Source organism: Oncorhynchus keta, chromosome 34, assembly GCF_023373465.1.
Source record: "Oncorhynchus keta strain PuntledgeMale-10-30-2019 chromosome 34, Oket_V2, whole genome shotgun sequence".
Lineage (NCBI taxonomy): Eukaryota > Metazoa > Chordata > Actinopteri > Salmoniformes > Salmonidae > Oncorhynchus > Oncorhynchus keta.
The window spans coordinates 9,633,804-9,656,578 of NC_068454.1; the positions used below are offsets into that span (position 1 = coordinate 9,633,804).

Genomic DNA, 22,775 nt, shown 5'->3' on the forward strand with positions numbered 1-22,775 from the left:
CATGACGCTCTCTGCGCTTTTAACGGACCTCTGAGACTATCACAGTGCAGGTGCATTTATACGGAGACTTGATTACACACAGGTGGATTGTATTTATCATCATTAGTCATTTAGGTCAACATTGGATCATTCAGAGATCCTCACTGAACTTCTGGAGAGAGTTTGCTGCACTGAAAGTAAAGGGGCTGAATAATTGTGCACGCCCAATTTTTCAGTTTTTGATTTGTTAAAAAAGTTTGAAATATCCAATAAATGTCATTCCACTTCATGATTGTGTCCCACTTGTTGTTGATTCTTCACAAAAAAACAAAAAAATACAGTTTTATATCTTTATGTTTGAAGCCTGAAATGTGGCAAAAGGTCGCAAAGTTCAAGGGGGCCGAATACTTTCGCAAGGCACTGTATATGAGAGTGGATTCTCTGCCCTCATGAGCATGAAAACTAAATACAGGCAAAGACTGTGTACGGAAAATGATTTAAGACTGAGACTCTCTCCAATACAATCCAACATTGCAGAGTTATGTGCATCCTTTCAAGAACACCCTTATCTTTAACCTGTGGTGAATTATTCACCATTTCTGATGAACAAATAAGGTTTCATATGTAAGATGGCTAAATAAAGAGCAAAATGATTGATTATTATATTATTATTTGTGCCCTGGTCCTATAAGAGCTCTTTGTCAATTCCCACGAGCCGGGTTGTGACAAAAACTCACACTCATTCTTATTTTTAATAAATGCATTGTGTAGTGTGCCAACAATGTTGGGAAAAACACAATTTGAAAGTGCGCTGACCCTGGTGCTAGAGGGGGTACACAGCTGACCCTGGTGCTAGAGGGGGTACGCGGTGCTAGAGGTACGCAGCTGGAGGTGAAATGTTTGAAGGGGTACGGGACTATAAAAAGTTTGGGAGCCACTGCCTTACACAACTCAGCACATACAGTGGGGAGAACAAGTATTTGATAACCTGCAAAATCGGCAGTGTTTCCTACTTACAAAGCATGTAGAGGTCTGTAATTTTTTATCATAGGTATACTTCAACTGTGAGAGACGAAATCTAAAAAAAAAAAATCCAGAAAATCCTAGTGGCCGGAACTTAAATCAGTTTGACCTAGTTTCTATCAGCATGTTGAATGTGCAACCAGAGGAAAAACACTTCTAGACCACATATACTCCACACACACATATGTGTACAAAGCTCTCCCTCCATTTGGAAAATCTGACCATAATTCTATCTTCCTGATTCCTGCTGACATGCAAAAATGTAACCAGGAAGCACCCGTCTATAAAAAAAGTGATCAGATGAAGCAGATGCTAAACTATAGGACTGTTTTGCTAGCCCAGACTAGAATATGTTCTGGGTTTCTCCCAATGATATTGAGAAGTACACCACATCAGTCACGGGCTTTATCAATAAGTGCATCAAGAATGTCGTCCCCACAGTGACTGTACGTACATACCTCAACCAGAAGCCATGGATTACAGGCAACATTCACACTGAGCTAAAGGGTAGAGCTGCCACTTTCACGGAGCGGGACTCTAACACGGAAGCTTATACGAAATCCTGCTATGCCCTCCGACGAACCATCAAACAGGCGAAGCGTCAATACAGAACTAAGACCGAATTGTACTACACCGGCTCCGATGCCAGGGGATTTATCAACTCCTGCAAACTATTACAGACTACAAAAGGGAAGCACAGCCGAGAACTGCCTAATTACACGAGCCTACCTGATGAGCTAAATAACTTCAATGCTCGCATCAAGGCAACTAACACTGAATCATGAATGAGAGCATCAGCTGTTCCAGACGACTGTGTGATCACGCTCTCCGTAGCCAATATGGGAAAGACCTTTAAACAGGTCAACATTGACAAGGCAGGAGGGACAGATGGATTACCAGGATGTGTACTCCGAGCATGCGCTGACCAACTGGCAAGTGTCTTCACTCTCATTTTCAACCTCTCCCAGTCTGAGTCTGTAATACCTACATGTTTCAAGCAGACCACCATAGTCCCTGTGCCCAAGAACACTAAGGTAACCTGCCTAAATGACTACTGACCCATAGCACTCACATATGTGGCCATAAAAAACCTTTGAAAGGCTGGTCATGGCTCTAATCAACATCATTATCCCAGAAACCCTAGACCCACTCCAATTTGCATACCTCACCAACAGATCCACAGATGATGCAATCTCTATTGCACTCCAGACTGCCCTTTCACACCTGGACAAAAGGAACACCTATGTGAGAATGCTGTTCATTGACTACAGCTCAGTGTTCAACACCATAGTTCTCTTAAAGCTCCTCACGAAGCTAAGGAACCTGGGACTAAACACCTCCCTCTGCAACTGGATCCTGGACTTCCTGACAGGTCGCCCCCAGGTGGTAAGGGTAGGTAACAACACATCCGCCACGCTGATCCACAACACGGGGGCCCCGCAGGGGTGCGTGCTCAGTCCCCTCCTGTACCCACTGTTCACTCATGACTGCACAGCCAGGCACGACTCCAACACCATCATTATGTTTGCTGATGACAACAGCGGTAGGCCAAATCACCGACAATGATGAGACAGCCAATAGAGAGTAGATCAGAGACCTAACGGTGTGGTGCAAGGACAACAACCTCTCCCTCAACGTGATCAAGACAAAGGAGATGATTGTGGACTCCAGGAAAAGGAGGACCGAGCACGCCCCCATTGTCAACGATAGGGCTGTAGTGGAGCAAGTTGAGAGCTTCAAGTTCCTTGGTGTCCACATCACCAACAAACTATCATGGTCCAAGCACACCAAAACATTTGTGAAGAGGGCACGACAAAACCTATTCCCCCTCAGGAGACTGAAAAGATCTGTCATGGTTCCTCAGATGCTCAAAAGGTTTACAGCTGCACCATCAAGAGCATCCTGACCGGTTGCATCACTGCCTGGTATGCCAACTGCTCGGCCTACGGCCGCAAGGCACTACAGAGGGTAGTGTGTACAGGCCCAGTACATCACCGGGCCAAGCTTCCTGCTATTCAGGATCTCTATACCAGGTGGTGTCAGAGGAAGGCCCCCTAGTCATAGACTGTTCTCTCTGCTACCGCACAGAAAGCGGTACCGGAGTGCCAAGACTAGGTCCAGGAGGCTCCTAAATAACTTCTACCCCCAAGACTTCTGAATAGCTTCTACCTGCCATAAGACTTCTGAACAGTTCATCAAATGGGTACCCAGGCTATTTGCATTGCCCCCCCCCCTCTGAAACGCTGCTGCTACTCTGTTATTTTCTATGCATTGTCACTTTAATAACTCTACCCACATGTACATATTACCTCAATTACCTAGACACCGGTACCCCCTGTATATAGCCCCACTATTGTTATTTATTGCTGCGCATGAATTATTTGTTATTCTTATCCCTTACCTTTAAAAGAAAATGTTATGTATTTTCTTAAAACTGCATTGTTGGTTGTAAGTAAGCATTTCACTGTAAGGTCTACACACCGGTTGTATTCAGCACATGTGACGAATTAAATTTTATTTGACTTACCGCTAGCAGCATTTTAGCCAAATGATATAAGGAACTGGCAACTCGTTCTCATTCTGAGTAATAAGGTAGGCCACTTGATTTCAACATCTGAACAAAGTGGACAGGTTAACATGCTTTTCAAACAGTTGGAGACAGACAGAAAGTTGTGTTCATAACAATTAAACTGTTCAACCTTGTTAGCTAGCGAAGAGCCAAGTTGGCTAAACATGAACTATAAAGATTAATTGGCTAAAATCACTAACACGTGGGCTTGTGATTTTTGGATGAGACCTGTGTTCATTTTCTATAGCCTGCTACAAGAAGTTAGTCATTATTGAATGACTAATGAATGTGTATCTGAAAGACAGATCAGTAAATATTGCAAAAAAAACTCTGGTTAAACTATTTTGATAAAATAATTACATGACCTTCAATTGTACAACAACGTTAGAGAGAACATTTAAAAATTCTCTCTCTCTCATACATATATACATACATACATACATACATATTCTGCTGCAGTCACAGAATATTCATTTAGAAATAGCTTGGGAGCAACTACAGTTGACTGACTAGCCTATATTCTACTGAATGTTCCTCCTGCTCAAAGCCAGAATACAGCCTTCATTATCTCGTTTACATTCCATTCAAAGGAAATGGAGACATCAGCTCAATCATTGACAGGTAATTTTGTTCTGCTTTCCTTTCATGTAGAAATGTCACAAACAGTTGGGAGATGAAAGAACTTGCAAGCTAAAGGAAATCCTTGATACAGTAGCTCACTGTATTCATGGCATTGATGTCTATTTACCACTGACCTTACAGGACAAAATCCCATAGAGACATTCAGCAGTGCCAGCATACCTACAGTATATATATATCTGTACACACACACACACACACACACACACACACACACACACACACACACACACACACACACACACACACACACACACACACACACACACACACACACACACACACACACACACACACACACACACTTTCTCCTCAGTGAGTAGTCGCAAATGTCATAGTGCATCTCACATGGCTTGGCATGAAACTGCGCTACTGGTGGTTGCTTAGGAGACGCCGTAGCAATCCAGTCTAATCAGGGATATTCAAGTCATTCTACTTCACAACCTGACTTCTGTTGCCTTTTTCCAAATGTTTTTCAAATTTTTGCTCTGGGTATGACTTTATGGTAAGCTGGACTTCAGACAAAAAAGGCAACAATTGAAATCGTGACTGATGAGTAACAACTTGTTCAGTACACAAACTAGTGCTGTGTTTAGAGGGATATGTCGTGTTGCCAAAAAGGCAACTGGTTTGCATCCCTGCTGGGTGTCTGTGCAGTTGGGTAGCTGACCTGTGAGCTCGTCTGCCTGTTTCCCTGTTGAGTTCCCAGTTGACTTGTGTCTATGTTTCAGGTATGTTTACTCCTTCTATTGAGAGCTGCGGAAGAAACTTCCTCTTGAAGGAAAATCAACATAATCAATAAATCAATCTTACCTGATGCAGGTTGATCAACACATCCTTGGCAGCGCCATGGCCTCCTGCAGCCATGGGGCCGGGGTCTGGGAGTGGGGGTGGGAGGAGAGTAGCTAGAGCTTGAGGACTGGGGATCAGCCCTTCTCTTTCACAGTGGGGGTTCCAGGAAGCCTGTGGGGTGGCATAACCTGTGTAGGCAAGAGAGAGGAGTGAGAGGTAGCTGGTGAGGGAACCTTGTTTAGCTTGGAAATAGGTCAACTAACACACACACACACACACACACAACCCTAACCATAACTCCAGCTGCAACCCTAACCATAACTCCAGCTGCAACCCTAACCATAACTCCAGCTGCAACCCAACCATAACTCCAGCTGCAACCCTAACCATAACTCCAGCTGCAACCCTAACCATAACTCCAGCTGCAACCCTAACCATAACTCCAGCTGCAACCCAACCATAACTCCAGCTGCAACCCAACCATAACTCCAGCTGCAACCCTAACCATAACTCCAGCTGCAACCCTAACCATAACTCCAGCTGCAACCCTAACCATAACTCCAGCTGCAACCCTAACCATAACTCCAGCTGCAACCCTAACCATAACTCCAGCTGCAACCCTAACCATAACTCCAGCTGCAACCCTAACCATAACTCCAGCTGCAACCCTAACCATAACTCCAGCTGCAACCCTAACCATAACTCCAGCTGCAACCCTAACCATAACTCCAGCTGCAACCCAACCATAACTCCAGCTGCAACCCAACCATAACTCCAGCTGCAACCCTAACCATAACTCCAGCTGCAACCCAACCATAACTCCAGCTGCAACCCTAACCATAACTCCAGCTGCAACCCTAACCATAACTCCAGCTGCAACCCTAACCATAACTCTTGATTTGCCTATTTAGCACTTATAATTTAATAAATTACAATATTGATTTAGTATATATTCATTTAAGGGTATACATATTTAGAGGTTTGATCCTGTGGTGGTCTCTTCTCCCAACAACAAGGCCTTATATTGGGCTTTATAGCCACAGCTCCTGAACATTTGGACCCACCTGTGACCCTTTACAAACACTATTGAGCACTTTTTGTTGATTCTGGTAGTTTGGACTTTGCTGTGGGACCCCCCCACATACAGTCTTAACAGCCTGTAGAAGTGTTATTGTTTTAACTAGAAGTGTATCAAACCTATGGGCCCGTGCACCCTGTCCCACTTGTGGGTAAGATACCTCAGTTCCCTTACCTAACCCCAACTCCGGTTCAAACCCCAACTCCAGTTCAAACCCCAGTCATACAACAACAACAAGGCAGGTAACAGCGTGAAATTCAGTGACTGTAAAATGCAAGTGCTATAAATATGAAATTACATGAGATGTGAAACCATGACAGACAAGGACAGTACCTCTGTCCCAGTGAGGTCATTGACCCACATGTCACCCTGGTGCCCTGACCCTTCATACAGTAGGCTACATGGGTAATGTTTACCAGGCCATAACATGGAGAAGAAAAAATATTCACAACACAATCATTCTTATTGGACATGTTCTGATTGTATCTCTTCCGTTGCACTCGGCTTTAAAACGTTTCTTCAATTTTTGTCACTACTGACCATGACACGGGAATTGACCAGCAGATCACGGAACCACTGCCAAATGTTAACCTAAACTGCTCGGGGCTAGCCAAGGGAAACATTTCCTCAGCCAGGGGAAAATGACAGGGAGAATATGATATTGCAGAGGACTACTGCCTGACAAAAAAATTAAATAAACACACGCACTGAAGGAATAGGTCTTTTCAGGTGGCCAGAACAAACACCTGCTCCTGATCATCATCGAGTCTCCCTCCACTCCACCACTCCTGATTATCCCACTCCAGTCCCCCTCCACAACTCCTGATCATCCCACTCCACCACTCCTGATTATCCCACTCCAGTCCCCCTCCACAACTCCTGATCATTTCCAGTGGCATCCTGCCATCTGTCATTACGTTGGCTTGATGGGGAGGTTTATGGGGGAGGACAAAGACCACTTACAGAATTAAGACAACCTTAGAGAACGTAACGAAATTAGCATCGACTTTCAATGTGAAGGTGACGACCTACATGCCAGAATGATGAATTTCGACTATACCAGCCAGAATATAGCATGAGCATATAGCATAGCAACTTGGTATGAACTTTGAACACTTATTCACTAAAGTAGTGATAACTCCTAGCCGTCGCGTTAGCGCAGCAACTGTAGATGTGGGCTACGAGAGGACGGGCAGAGTATGTGTTCTACCACATGACGACAGTACCAGCAAGTGTCCATTCTACCATCAGACATTCTTCAAAGGACAACTCGGCCTCCCATCTACGACCAACCGATCGAAGCGCAGCTCAGAGTAAATATTTATTTCATTTTCCTTTTTCAAATGGGCGGTAATTTAGAATGCATAAGATACTGTACTTATGATAGCATAGCTGGCTACGTCCCAATAGAGACATAGCTTCACCCTTTGTTCCTCAGTCTTCCCGCTCTTTCAATGAAAACCCCACCCTCTTTCTTTGTGTAACCAGCTGTCATATCTGTTCCGTCCACTGAGGACGTTTTCCTTTATGACATAATTTGTAATCAATGTATGATACATTCTGTGTATATGTAATTCTGTGTGATTATTTAGGTATATAGTAAATAAATAATTAAATAAAATGTTGTATTGCTGATTCAACTTGTTAGCCAGGGTTCGTGAAGATAACCAAGAATTTACATCTTTCAGATGAGACTAAATTAAGGTGACGATAAAATATTGACTGCTATTGATGTAAAAGATTACTAGGTCTTAAGTGTTTATTAAGAGAACAGCTCTATAAACATTATTTTGTGGTGCCCCGACTTTCTAGTTAACTATTTACCTGATTAGCTTAATCAGGTAGAATTAATTACAGAGAAATTATTTTATAGAATAGCATGTCATATCACTTAATCCGGCATAGCCAAAGATATGACACATCCCTAGAGGCATGCCCAACACCCACTCTTTCTCTCTCTCTCGCTTGCTCTCCTCTGAGCCCAACGAAAAAAACAATCTGTCAGTGATACATCGATGCAACTTTAGGTAAGGCCATTGGCCTTGTGAATGTTGTACCCTTCTCAACCTTGAAGGCGGGCATGATGCTTATACACTTAGCATTTTTTTTCTATGTAGATCCTAAAAGGGTTCTTTGGCTGACCCCATAGGATAACCCTTTGAAGAACCCGTTTTGGTTCCAGGTAGAACCCTATTGGGTTCCATGTAGAACCCTTTCCCCAGAGGGTTCTACATGGAACCAAAAAGGTTACTACTATGATAATCCTTTTGGAAACCCTTTTTCTGAGAGTGTACAGCATTGTCCCCTTTAGGGCTGTGCTTCATGACACTCCTCTCTGACCACAGGGCTCAGTAATCTCTCCTGTCCTATTTACACTCCATACAGATGACTGTAGGAGCACCTGCCCTGAGATAACATATATCAAATGTGTACTGTTATTCTTGACACATCCAATTCTTATGACATGATTCAACAAGTTTGACCTATGGTGAAAGGATAACATCCTGGATCTGAATGTCACCAAGACCAAAGACCTTATCACAGACTATAGGAAGCAATCATCAGCTCCGAAAGAAATCCCCATCGGTGACCAGAGCATAGAACAGGTGGAGGAGTGTAAGTGCCTCGGTACAGTAGTTGACAATAAGCTGATGGTCTGGGGTGGTGTGTCACAGCATCATCGGACTGAACTTGTTGTCATTGCAGGCTCATCCTGATCTTCCCTGTGTGTTACAGGGAAGACATCCTCCTCCCTCATGTGGTACCCTTCCTGCAGGCTCATCCTGTCATGACCCTCCAGCATGACAATGCCATCAGCCATACTGTTCGTTCAGTGCGTGATTTCCTGCAAGACAGGAATGTCAGTGTTCTGCCATGGCCAGCGAAGAGCCCGGATCTCAAACCCATTGAGCACGTCTGGGACCTGTTGGATTGGAGGGTGAGTGCTAGCGCCATTCCCCCCAGAAATGTCCAGGAAATTGCAGGTGCCTTGGTGGAAGAGTGGGGTAACATATCACATCAAGAACTGGCAAATCTGGTGCAGTCCATGGGGAGGAGATGCACTGCAGTACTTAACGCAGCTGGTGGCCACACCAGATACTGACTGTTACTTTGATTTTGACCTTCCCCCCTTTGACACATTATTCAATTTCTGTTAGTCACATGTCTGTGGAACTTGTTCACTTTATGTCTCAGTTGTTGAATCTTGTTATGTTCATACAAATATTTAAACAAAATAAACGCAGTTGACAGTGAGAGGACGTTTCTTTTTTTGTTTAGTTTATATGCAAAAAACATATATGGGGGATTGGAAGTGATGCAGACAGTTACATTTGATGGAAGCTACAATCTAACTGCAATATTAAAGCTGATCCACTCCCCTAAAAAAATATTTAAAAATCTAACAATTAAAAGGGGAAAAAATTATCTTGCTGTTACTACTAGAATAACAGAGGTCCATGAATTTCAATCTATCAATCCAGAGCTACAAATCACTGTTGAAACAATACCATTTTCACAGCCAGATGTAAACAAACAACCATTGGTGAATATGTTACTTTGATGTCAACACTGTTATTGGCGGCAGACTAGCTAATAGGCTTGCAAAACAAAATATTAATTTCAATGTTCTCCAGATCTTTACATTCAGATCTCCTGAATTTACTTGATTCGCTATATCAAACTCTCTCTCTGCCCCTATTACTAGGGTTCTATAAAATCTGTGTTGTGGAAAACGTGGACAGAATCACAGAATCCAGACGGAATTCAACAATATTCAAAAATGTATTGAACTTAACAGGAAATCAACTAAATATATTGAATTTACTAGAAAATGCATGAACTTGCCCAAGATTCTCAAAAGACATTAACAAAACGCATCAGTGAATCGCATTTCCCTTAAACATTCGGAAGAGACACTGAAACACCCCAAAATCTAACGGGACAAAAAGTACATGAGGATGTTTGTTGGTGGTCTGGACGTGTGCTGTGCTCTCTGTCCAGAAGTCTGAGAATTTAGAATCATTATGAGTAAACTAAATATGCTTCTCTGCATCTCTGCTAATCTGGGTATGCAACTGAAAGGAATGTGAGGCTTCTTCAGTACATTTAGTAAATGCTTGCTTTTGTAAAGTCTACCAACCTAGCCAGCAGGCATGCCAGCTAAAATGGTTAGACGAGCTAACTACGCTAACTTGATTAATAGCATGAAATGGCTTCTTGGTAGCTAGTTATGAGGTTGGGAGATTGACAACCTATCTAAAGTCTACTTCATAAAATTACTAAGTGTCTAGTATTATAGAGAAACAACAACTCCTTTTTTTTAAATGACAGGACAAATCTGAGGGGGCAAATGGCCCTGTGCCCCCTATGGGTATGATGCTTCTGGGGGCAACAACACAGGAATGCCCCTGTATTTATGTGCGTGTTTGTCTACCACTTTAAGTAGCTGTTAGCGATAATGCTAATGTAGGTTCTCAATTAAATGTTAACTACAAATTAGCCTGTGCCTACCTGGCAGAATCATACTGTTTCATGATTATTTCCATCCAGTGGCCATTTGTTTTGCAAACATCACTAACCAGTCTCTGGCTGGTTCCCAGTTCAATTAAAGGGTAACCAAACCCCCCCAAAATTGTAATTTCTTAGATTTTTCCCAGACCTCAAAAGTGGTCTCCTGATGTGGTTGTTGTGGACAACCAATTTTGTGCACCAGAGAGAGGCAGAAAGACAGAGGTAAATCACAATAAGTAAAATAAATGGAGCTAGCTAACGAGCAAATTTACATCAATGATCAGCTAATAGCCCATCCTCTTTTCCCAAATGTTTTACATTTTGAACACCTGCCACCTTGAAAGGTCTGTGCACGGCCTTGCTTAGTACATTGCCAAGGAATTGTCTCATGCTAACCCAAAAGCAGCTACGCTATCTAGCTAGAATATTAATAGGCAGGCATTTATTTTAATGTTTCTTTATGTTCTACAATCAACCCAAGTGCAGGTGGAAATCTGCTATCAATGTAACTACCTTGCTCAGTTACATGGCTGCCCATCCACATCGCTCTGACCAACGGATGTTTCTTCTCAACTATGAGTCTGGATTTGGCTCCCTCCCCAAAAAATTCTAGAATGCGAACACATTCTGACCATTCTGATTGGTCCCAAGAAACCAATGGGTTGGGCCAGAGCCTGTGATGATGACATTATCAACTTTGATACTCTGATCGGTTAGATTTGTTAAAGACGATCCAATCACTGATTCATTTGTTTTGTACAATGTCCCTCATTTCGAATTCACACAAACAACGTATAGGATGGCAATTTCAGACTGAATGTACATAGCTATCGATAGAGCAGAGAAATCTAATTCAGGGTGAGTCGTCAGGCAAATTTCTTAGGGCACCTTGGATAACTTAATAATCATGATGTTGTTAAAATAGCTGCAGCGGATTTATTTCTGCTTGGGAAGAAGCAACAGGTGTCTCTCATCCATGTAAACATGCCATGCATAGTAGATCTGTAATTACCCAGACCAGGGCAATGTGAGAGAGGTCAAGGGGGCCCAACAACAATCTTTCCCCCTCACGAAAGATCTGCCTGTCTGGATGACATCCAGGATCCAGACACCTTCTAGTGTATTGTTATGCAGTGCCTCAGAGCTGGCTAGGACTGATCGCTCAGAGAATAAAGAACAATATTGCTAGTGAACAGTATGATACTTTCAGTGGGGCATGGGAACCAAAGCTCCCCATTGGTCAGAACAAAGGGCACATATACAGCATGTGCTTCATAACATTCGTAAACAATAATATGCTGAACATTCCACAACAGGCGATCAGAGGGCAAAGTGGGCCATTACCATTATTCTTTACATCAGACCTGCCCAACCCTGTTCCTGGAGAGCTACCCTCCTGAAGGTTTTCGCTCCATCTCCAGTAGTAACTAACCTGACTCTAATTAACCTGACACTAAACTGACATCTAAATATTATAATCAGGTGCGCTAGATTAGAGTTGGTGCAAAAACCTTCAGGATGTTAGCTCTCCATGAGCAAGGTTGACTAGGCCTGCTTTACATCATATGTATCCAATCCTTTCAGATCTACATGAGTGCCTAGGGGGTAGGGGTTAATGGTCAATTTGGGACTGGCTTTTAGCCACCATCCCGTTATTGAGCAGCTGTAATGATTTACAGACCCCTGTCAAGTGACATAGTGACAGTCAGAAAACATCCTCAACTTTTGCTACTCAGACAGTATAACAACAGTCCTGTTCAGAAACAACAACTACCCCCCTAGTGTAGGTCTGAAAGAATTGGACTGGTTTAAACAGTTAATTCAACATGACCACAATACCAACATGCCTATCAAAAGGGCACGCTAGCTATCAAAACGGTGTAGCTAGCTACTAGTTCCAGCCTCCACTTCTAGGTGCCCTTGAGATTCCCCAGTGTCCGTGGGGCCCCGTGCTGCGAGCCAGACTGACTGAAAAGCATGCACAATCTGTGTGTTACACTCAACAGTTCAAACATCCAACCATGATGAATAGCTTAACCTTGAATGTTAGCCTGCATGGAGAATCCCCCGTTACGCTGTAGTGCTGAAGCTATCTGAATGTGACAAGGCTCTAAGAACACTAGTCTTGAGCATGCCTTGTTTTACTGCCTCCTTGTGCCCTTAAAACACATCTTGAGGTCTGCACAATAAACACTAAGGTCCTACCTTCCCTTCTCTCTGGTATGCCAGGGTGTCTTCTTGTTAGCCGGTGAAGTGTGCCGCCACCCTGGCCACAGCTAACCTTGTATTGTATTATTGACTATTTAAAAAAACTCCACATAGGCAGGAGCCTCTCCAGTCAACCACCTTCTGGACAGACCTGTAACAAATGTCAAGCCCGTCACTCTACAGTATCTAGCTGGCTAACAGCTGGTCATAGACTCTAGGGGTTGGGTTTATGACTGAGTATCTGAGAGGGGCAGTATTATGTGAGAGGGATGAACAAAGTATATGTGTGTGTGTGTGTGTGTGTGTGTGTGTGTGTGTGTGTGTGTGTGTGTGTGTGTGTGTGTGTGTGTGTGTGTGTGTGTGTGTGTGTGTGTGTGCGTGCGTGCGTGCGTGCGTGCGTGCGTGCGTGCGTGCGTGCGTGCGTGCGTGCGTGCGTGCGTGCGTCGTGCGTGCGTGCGTGCGTGCGTGCGTGCGTGCGTGCGTGCGTGTGTGTCCTCATGCATATAAGACTGGCATATGAGGAATGCCTTCATCCAAGGAGAAAGCAAAGTGCTCTTTGGCAAGCATAATGAGAGACAGGCATGTAAATACAAATGTCCACAATGCCAACAAGGAGCAGAACTCTGGAAACAGTTTCACTTGTCCAACAGTAATAAAACATGCAAATGTGCCATTTGAATCCATAATAGATACCTGGATCCCTCCTATTTTGTGCTACCATTATATGTATATCCTGCATGACACCAACATGAAGGGAAATGACAGCTGGAGCCATTCCCATTTCAGCATGTTAGAACAGGCCCCCCTCCCCGGCTAGTCCAACCGAAAGAGTGTGCTCGCATAGGGCTGTTTGTCCATTTTGAGACGCCATAGCCTTACTCAAAATAGTCTGACTTAATCTAAGATAAAAAATCGAAATTTAAAGCATTTCTTGAGTTTTGCCATGGAGATCTTGGTAGCGCAATTGTACATTCAGATTAAGACTGTTGAAGAATTCTTACTGTTGAGCAATCGACGAAGAGGGGGAGTAGTCTTTGGCAACAGACTTCGGGTTACCTTGAGAGAAAAGAGTTGTGCGCCTGAACAGCATAAAAAACCCTTGTCGAAGTCCAAAACAGACAAAAACGTCACATTGTTATCATTATATACGAACAAACTGTTCCGAACTGTTTTGTCTGGGAAACATGCAGACACCTTTAACCCTTGGACAATCAATACATCTAAAGACATGGTTTAATAGGCACACATCGATTCCATGTTAGACTTAGATTGATTATTTGGCAAATTACTATGATTAATTGGCCTAGGGTGTTAGGTAGTGTGGATGTGGATTTGTGTAGTACGCTAGCAAGTGTGTCAGACAATTGGTAAGCATGAAACATACATTAAGCTGCACCTCTTTTGCCTGGGGGTTCCATAGGAAGGATCTAGTATGGCTTCATACCAGTCTGGAGTATCAAGAGAGTCTAGGGTGGGAATACTGATTTAGGATCAGTTGTGTCTTTTAGATCATAACGTATACGATTGTATAGACACAGGGGACATTCGCTCGTGTTCATATAGCGTCTCAAAGTTAGAGTGCTGATCCAGGATCATTTGAGCCTTTGATGTCACTGCCTTGCCGGTTCCCCTCTTTCCACTTGGGTTTTCTTCCTCAAACCCTATTATGGGGGCTGAGTCACTGGTTTACTGGTGCTCTTCAATGCCGTCCCTAGGAGAGGTGCGTCACTGATGTGATCTTCCTGTCTGGGTTGGCGCTCCCCTCAGGTTCGTGTCGTGGGGAAGATCTTCGTGGGCTATACTCGGCCTTGTCTCAGAATAGTTGGTGGTTGAAGATACCCCTCTAGTGGTGTGGGGCTGTGCTTTGGCAAAGTGGGTGGGGTTATATCCTGCCTGTTTGGCCCTGTCCGGGGGTATAGTCGGACGGTGCCACAGTGTCTCCCGACCCCTCCTGTCTCAGCCTCCAGTATTTATGCTGCAATAGTTTGTGTCGGGGGACGAAGGTCAGTCTGTTAAGTCTGGAGTATTTCTCCTGTCTTATCCAGTGTCCTATGTGAATTTAAGTATGATCTCTATAATTATCTAGTAGGACTTGAGCCCTAGGACCATGCCTCAGGACTACCTGGCCTGATGACTCCTTGCTGTCCCCAGTCCACCTGGTCGTGCTGCTGCTCCAGTTTCAACTGTTCTGCCTGAGGCTATGGAACACCGACCTGTTCACCGGACGTGCTAACTTGTCCCAGACCTGCTGTTTTCAACTCTCCAGATACAGCAGGTTCGGTAGAGATACTCTGAATGATCGGCTATGAAAAGCCAACTGACATTTACTCCTGAGGTGCTGACCTGTTGCACCCTCGACAACCACTGTGAGTATTATTATCTGACCCTGCTGGTAATCTATGAACATTTGAACATTTTGGCCATGTTCTGTTATAATCTCCACCGGGTACAGCCAGAAGAGGACTGGCCACCCCACATAGCCTGGTTCCTCTCTAAGTTTCTTCCTAGGTTCTGGCCTTTCTAGGGAGTTTTCCTAGAAACCATGCTTCTACACCTGCATTGCTTGCTGTTTGGGGTTTTAGGCTGGGTTTCTATACAGCATTTTGTGACATCAGCTGAGGTAAGAAGGGCTTTATAAATACATTTGATTGATTGATATAATGAATACGTTTCAAGTTTATACATTTATATGTTCTTCACGTACACAGGTGTAAAACAGTATAGTGAAATTCTTACCTGGAGAGCTCTTTCCCAACAATGCAATGGTAAGAATGATAATACTATACTATGAGTATACAAAAACAATCTATGGACAGCAGTGTAATGGAGTAATGTATCTAATCAATAACCACTTCAGCAGCCGTGTAAGTTGTGTCTGAGTGGGTAGAGACCTGTGGATGGGAATAGAGTAAGTGTGGATAGGCTGTGGGAGAGGGAGAGCATAGTTGTTAGCCATTTAACAGTCTTATGACCAGGGGATAAGAGTCTGTTTATCTGAGCCTTGATATTGTTGCACTGGTACCGGCCTACCGGACAGGAGCAGGGAGAACAGTCCATGTCTCGGCTGGCTGGAGTCTTTGGACATTTTTCGGGCCTTTCTCAGACCGCCTGGAATGAACGTCCTGGATGGCTGAATAAGATCATATGGACACTTGAAAAATACTGCACTCACACTCTGAGATGCTTTAGAAATACGAGCCAAGGTCCCCCACGTCTATGAAATCTCATACATTATGATCTAAAATACAAAACTGATCCTTGATAAGTTTTCCCACTCTGAAATGCAGGTCCCGGTTAAAAAGTACTAAAAGTAGTCATTACATTGTGATAATGACCACTGTAAGTAAGTATTCAGGCTAACACAAAGTAAGCCTGACAAAAACGGTGCCAGACGTTCAGCTGAGAATGCTGATCTGTCATTCAATGGGCACTTCAACGGTAGGCAAGACGATAACACAGCTCACTTGAGGCGATATCGCTCCACTCTAGGCAAACTATTAGCCGTCCTATCTGCTGATGTATGTGTCTATGTTTAGAGACTAGTGGGCTGCTGCAGAGACACTAGGATGGTTCACATGATAGAAAAACGGCCTCAAACAGACAGTGTTATGGTGGAGAAGACCTGGATCCGTTCAATTAGGTAGAACATAAAAAAAAAAAAACATTTTGGTTCAACAACCTGAGCAGTCTCACAGCCATTTGAAATCATTGACTGTTACAGAGATGGTGCATGTGATCTAGGCTGGGCAAAAGGCCAGCAGGCCAGGAATTAAAATAGCTACAAAAATGCTGCTTTCCTCAATATATAGGCTTAGCTGGTTGAAGCTAAAGACTCTGATACAGACAAATATGTGAGCTTATTGTTGCTTATTCAGAATTCAAGACACACTTAACCAGCATGGCTACCACAGCATTCTGCAGCGATACGCCATCCCAATTGGTTTGCGCATATTGGGACTAACATTTGTTTTTCAACATGACAATGACCCAAAACACACCTCCAGGCAGTGTAAGGGCTATATGACCAAGAAGGAGAGTGATGGAGTGCTGCATCAGATGACCTGGCCTCCACAATCACCCGACATCAACCCAATTGAGATGATTTGGGATGAGTTGGACCGCAGAGTGAAGGAAAAAGTAACCAACAAGTGCTCTGCATATGTGGGAACTCCTTCAAGACTGTTGGAAAAGCATTCCTCATGAAGCTGGTTGAGAGAATGCCAAGAGATGTGCAAAGCCATCATCAAGGCAAAGGGTGGCTACTTTGAAGAATCTCAACTATATTTGGATTTGTTTAACACTTTTTGGTTTACTACATGATTCCATGTGTCATTTCATCGTTTTGATGTCTTCAGTATTATTCTACAATGTAGAAAATAGTAAAAATAAAGAAAACCGTTTGAATGAGTAGGTGTCCAAACTTAGCTACTGTACAGTAGATATCCTTATTGCCTAAATACAGTATCATTGTATTTATTTATTTTACCTTTCTTTAACTAGGCAAGCCAGTTAAGAACTAAATCTTATTTACAATGACAGCCTCCCCGGCCAAACCCTAACGACTCTGGGCCAATTGTGCACCACCCTATGGGTATAATTGTGATGCTGTTCAACTGCATGCATGTTAATTGATAAACATACTATATTGAAATTGAAAACTCATAATACAGAGGCCATGTGGTTTTCAACAAAATTCACTGCCCACCTCCCATTCTGCAGAACCAATAGGCTTGTGGAATGAAGTCATGCACCTGATGTCAATTTATCCTCTGCTATCCTACCATCAATTTCATGGCATGGGCCATAAAATAGAATAGCGAAGGCTGCATGGCATGAACAGATGGAAATTGGGGGAATAATTCAAGCGTTTTGTATTGATGGAAATATTACTAAGAATATTAGTAATACGAGTAAACTATTTTCGGTAAAACTATTTTCATATAAATCCGAATTTGCCCAAAAATAACGTGATGGGATGTGCTTTCATTCAACCAATCACAGTCCTTTGTTCTATGCAAATTAGCATTCTTATCTGCATGTTGATTTAGTGGCCGAAGTAATTGTCATAACGGTTTACCTTATAAGGTGGCAGAAAGCACCGTTAAACTAATGACTCAAATATAAAACCGTCAAAATGCAGCGCCAAGCCGCCTCGGCAGCAACCCATGATTCACCTGCATCGACACAGTGAATATCTTGCGATACACAGCGCTATCACCCGTCTGTATCCTATGGGTAACCTGCGTGGACACTTTGATGTTCATTTACAAGGTTGCATTTGAATGCTGCATGTCATCATCAAGTCCTTTATTCCAGGTTAATATTAAACGTAAATAGGCTACTTTGATGACTGGATAAACGTAGTTCTGGGTGCTTGGGAGAAGCGGCGACTCCTCCTACCAATTTCCTTTAGTCAAGACGATGGCTAGTGGTCTTTATTGTTCTTTCCGAATAGCATAGCAACATTGTATGTATTTTTTATATGGTCTTGGTCTGAACGTTTTGTCAATCGGATTTGACCGCTTACCTGTGCGTTTGGAGAGCTGTCCAGTTGGAAACGGGAGGAAAGGCTTGCAGTCAAATTGCGCAGCAATCGCGATGATGCTTCATATTGAAAACGCGCTGCTAGTATGTAGCCAGCTGCCTAACAGAATGATGCTTTAACCACGTGACCAATGAAGCAACGTTCGCCAAGCATCTGGGCCAAAACAGAATAGTCCACTTCTAGTAATAGTAGTAAAATCATTATTTTGTGAATATCGCTAGCTGCAACAGAATACCATTGTGGATACAATTTTTATGGTTCTGTGTCCAGTGTGAAATAAGTTAGAAGTAGTTTCACAAGCCAATGCCAACAAGCAGAATGACCGGACGTTTACGGGAACAGATAGCAGGTTAGCTGTTCCTGTTCATCCGAATCTGGGGGAGTAGTTAAAGGGCTTCATTGCAAAGTCTCGGACTATCCCTTTAATATGGAGCAGAAACAGTCATTGAAGCTAATTACAGGGGGTTTTCTGTATAGGAAAATTCTTAGGTGGGCCCTCTAAGTGGCAATTTTTGGGATGAAAAAAAATATTTGTCAACTTAAAAAGCATGCAGAAAAGATGTTGAACGAAATATATTTTAAATAATACGATATTTGACAACTAATAGTCAAATTAAAGCTAGACAGTCAGGGAATTGAAAATCCATAACATGCATTTAATTACTTCATAACTGCAAAATTGTCTCTCAGCTCCATGCCAAACTGTGTATAATTGCTGGAAATGTATGCTACCAAGATAGTCTATTAGCTAGAAAGCTATGTTAGAGTTAACACTTTGTCTTCCAATGCAAACACATTGCGTGGCCAGTTTGCCTGGGTGGAGGTCCCTGGGCAGAGCTGCTCATGTACAGAGACTAACAGTACATGCCTTCATCTCTGTTTTTCCTTCAGCTTTTCACACATTTTGAAAAGCTAATTGATGAGACTTTCTGATGAAGTGAAGTAATTATATTAATTGGTCTAAGGTCTGGTAAGGGCTATTATGTAGCATGTTTGAATCTATAAGATATTGATTTCTACTTTATAATAGCTGCCTGTATTTAGCATGTAAGACTACAGTGTAAAATAGAAAATGCATATTTAGGTCTGTGTAAAAGTGCATAGGGTTTACGGTTTAGAGGTCGACTTGGATGTGGGCCAGAATGTAGAGTAGAGAGGCAGGGCAGGCTGTTTCAGAGTTAGCAATACACACTTTGCTCACTAGGTGGGATACTGATACCAGATAAAAAAGTAGTTCAGTTATTTCACAATTCTGAGGCAAATGCCAAACATTCTATAACATGTTTAACTAGTCACATAAAATAAAAACTTCAAGAACTTTCTTTCAATACTGAAATAATGTGAAATGAACAACAACCAAACCAGGCAAAAACAAACAGGATAGGATTCTTTAAGGAGTGTTAAGCCAACAGATGAAGAGCCTACATTTCCCTCTTTATCAATGAACTATCGATTTTATTTATTTTCATGTTCTTCCATTTTCAGACAGCAAGTTGTGACCCAGGATCCTGGAATGTCAACGCCTAGATGGAGGCCATGGTGCCGGCCTAATTATAAACAGGGGGAGGAGGGGGACTCTATCACTGTGACGGGTGGAAATCTGGAAGACAGATTGTCTGAAGTTGCTGAAGTGTGTCACTGCTACAAACAGAGCCAAGATGGAGGAGCAGGCTAGGAGAAAAGGCTCTACCAGGGTCGTGTTCAATAGGGCACACCATAGAACACACCGTTGCGAAACGTTTTGGGAACAGAAAACTCAAATGTGTGTTTCTTATTGGAAGAGTTCAGGAGCTTTCACTTCAAGCCATTTTCTTCCTACTGCACAACACCCATGGCAAGACTGTGTAAAAACAAAGATAGAGTCCACTTTTTTCATCAGTTAATTAAAGGTTAATAAAAGCTCATGTTGAATTTTATTCTCGTTCCCTTGTGGAAAATAAAATGGCAGTGAGGTGGAATCCAGTTCCAGACTGGCCCCTAGAATGTAGTTTTAAACACAAATCCACAAGACTTCTGGATAAATGTTGACACTCCATCCCCCCTGTCTTGCGACGCCAGCTAAGTGAAGCTATGACGAGAGCCGTTTTCAAACAAAAAGTTCCTAGCAGCGTCAAACGACACAGGGGTGGGGGTTGGGGAATAGTTGTGGAAGAATCCTATTGGTATTCACCAAGTGCCTAACATGGGAGATACAATATAAGATACAATATCAAGTTTGGAGGAGCCGTTATAGTACAAACATCAAACATACTGTATTGTAGATATATACTGTAGATTACGTATACATTTTTAATTTATGCCTTGGCTTTTAATTTTACAATGTTCCTCAGCTTTGGTAGCCTTTCATGCAAACCTTAACCAATGCTAAAGGTACACAAAATTAAGGTTGAGTATAATTTCATAGGAAAGTGTAAAAACAAAGTGTAAACACACTCCAGTCCACAGACAGTCGCCCCCCCCCCCCTACATAGTCATTCAGATGGTCTTTCTCAGTAGTCCTGTGGGCTATAAGTATCCGTTGTCTCCCAGTCTCCTAGATTGTGGCCTAGGCATTGTGGTTGTGCCCTAGGGGCTAGGCTGTTTCTTCAGTGATTAGAGACCTAGCTCCCATAGGAGAGCACTGCTTAAAGACCACTGGGAAGACTAGTGTAGAGAACTGTTAAGAGGAGAGCACTGCTTAAAGACCACTGGGAAGACTAGTGTAGAGAACTGTTAAGAGGAGAGCACTGCTTAAAGACCACTGGGAAGACTTGTGTAGAGAACTGTTAAGAGGAGAGCACTGCTTAAAGACCACTGGGAAGACTAGTGTAGAGAACTGTTAAGAGGAGAGCACTGCTTAAAGACCACTGGGAAGACTTGTGTAGAGAACTGTTAAGAGGAGAGCACTGCTTAAAGACCACTGGGAAGACTTGTGTAGAGAACTGTTAAGAGGAGAGCACTGCTTAAAGACCACTGGGAAGACTTGTGTAGAGAACTGTTAAGAGGAGAGCACTGCTTAAAGACCACTGGGAAGACTTGTGTAGAGAACTGTTAAGAGGAGAGCACTGCTTAAAGACCACTGGGAAGACTTGTGTAGAGAACTGTTAAGAGGAGAGCACTGCTTGAAGACTTAGTTCTTCCTGGCATATTGTCAAATCGAGCAGGATATGTAAACAAGGGATATTTCAGACCGGTTTGCACCAAAGAAGACACATTTCACGTTTTTAATGTCACTGATAAAGAATCTGAATCTGACTAGTGATTATATGAATCAAGCCCACAGAAAGTGAAGAGATGACCCTGCAGAGTCTCAGACATGATCACAGAGCGCCTTTGTGCCCTCATGAAATGCATCTATTGTGCAATGAGCACTGCCTCGAACAATTAGCTGAAGCATTATCTCCAAATACTGAATACTGTGGCTTCAGTGTAAAGAATCTCTGCTGCTTCCTGAGAGAATTGTGAAAGAACAACGTACAGTATGTGCCCGTTTTTGTTTGTCTGTTATGCAGCTTTTCTCATTTTAAAATGTACATAGATATTTGTTTTAAAATATAAAACTGCAAAAATTCAATGAAAGAAATGATCGATTTCAAACTAGTGGGCAAACTCAGATATGTTCAAAATAAAACACTTTCTCAAAAAGTGTAAATTCTTTTGAAAAATGGAATCGTATTAAACATGCTGTCTTTTAATGCAAAGAGTGTTGCTTTTTTAAGCGTTTTTCTTCACAATATAACGCAGCCCATGTGCTGGAAACAGAACATACAGTGAGGCCAAGGCAGACATTTTGAAAGAAAGTTGGCAGGAGAAAGGCTGCAAATGTGCAGATGATGAAAAACATGGCCCTTGAGATCCCAGTTCACGGGAACTAAATATTTAAAAGAACAGTTCTGGGGCAGAAGATGAATGCATTGTTGAAGCAGTTGAATCGTACATGTACGTATGTTAGGAGATGGAACAATGATCATTTTCCTATGTATGGTAAGTAACTGAACTTACTTATCACAATATATTAATAGATTGACTTCGTGGAATCAAAAGTTTAAATCCGAATGTGTAAACTTGAAGCCAAACGTACAAGTACACAAGTGCACACACACAAACGCAGTAGGTGGAGTCAGATTTTAGTTTTGTTTTAGAGAAGGATAGCCATTTGAGGAGAGAGGAACAACCAAGGTTTCCTTCCAAAAAACCCTGTCTGAAAATTGCACAATTATATCATATTTCCAACAGTGCCTTGCACATTTAAGTATAGTAATTGAGACCTTGTTGACTAGAGAAGCGCAAACAAATACTTAAGAAGCTCCGTAACAATAGGGACAGAATTAAACAGACAGAGAAGACGGTTCAACCAGCCGCACAAAGCAGGGAGCTGAACAGTAGAGGAACCGCAAACAAGACATCCGACTTTACAAACAACATCTGCACAGCCTCCACACCCACAAAGA

The 22,775-nt window shown here is 42.7% G+C and overlaps 1 protein-coding gene and 1 long non-coding RNA gene across 3 annotated transcripts in view; one reads left to right on the plus strand and one right to left on the minus strand.

Annotated features, from left to right (window-relative positions):
- The window catches only part of LOC118366714 (anion exchange protein 3-like), a 100,340-nt gene extending 81,713 nt beyond the window's left edge, over positions 1-18,627 (minus strand). Inside the window, exons 1-2 of one of the 2 annotated variants that reach the window (XM_052493054.1) lie at positions 18,328-18,627; positions 5,024-5,190 (exon numbers count right to left, since the gene is read on the minus strand). In XM_052493054.1, coding sequence (XP_052349014.1) covers positions 5,024-5,077 — 54 coding nt within the window. In that variant the 5' untranslated portion in view covers positions 5,078-5,190; positions 18,328-18,627. Of the gene's footprint in view, positions 1-5,023; positions 5,191-12,797; positions 12,967-18,327 lie in introns of those variants that run through there. The other variant, XM_052493053.1, reaches the window with a different exon arrangement.
- Positions 17,878-20,247, plus strand: LOC118366457 (uncharacterized). Its single transcript, XR_004821955.1, has 2 exons — positions 17,878-18,116; positions 19,831-20,247. It is a non-coding gene; the product is annotated as an uncharacterized LOC118366457 (long non-coding RNA).
- The last annotated feature ends 2,528 nt before the right edge of the window (positions 20,248-22,775 follow it).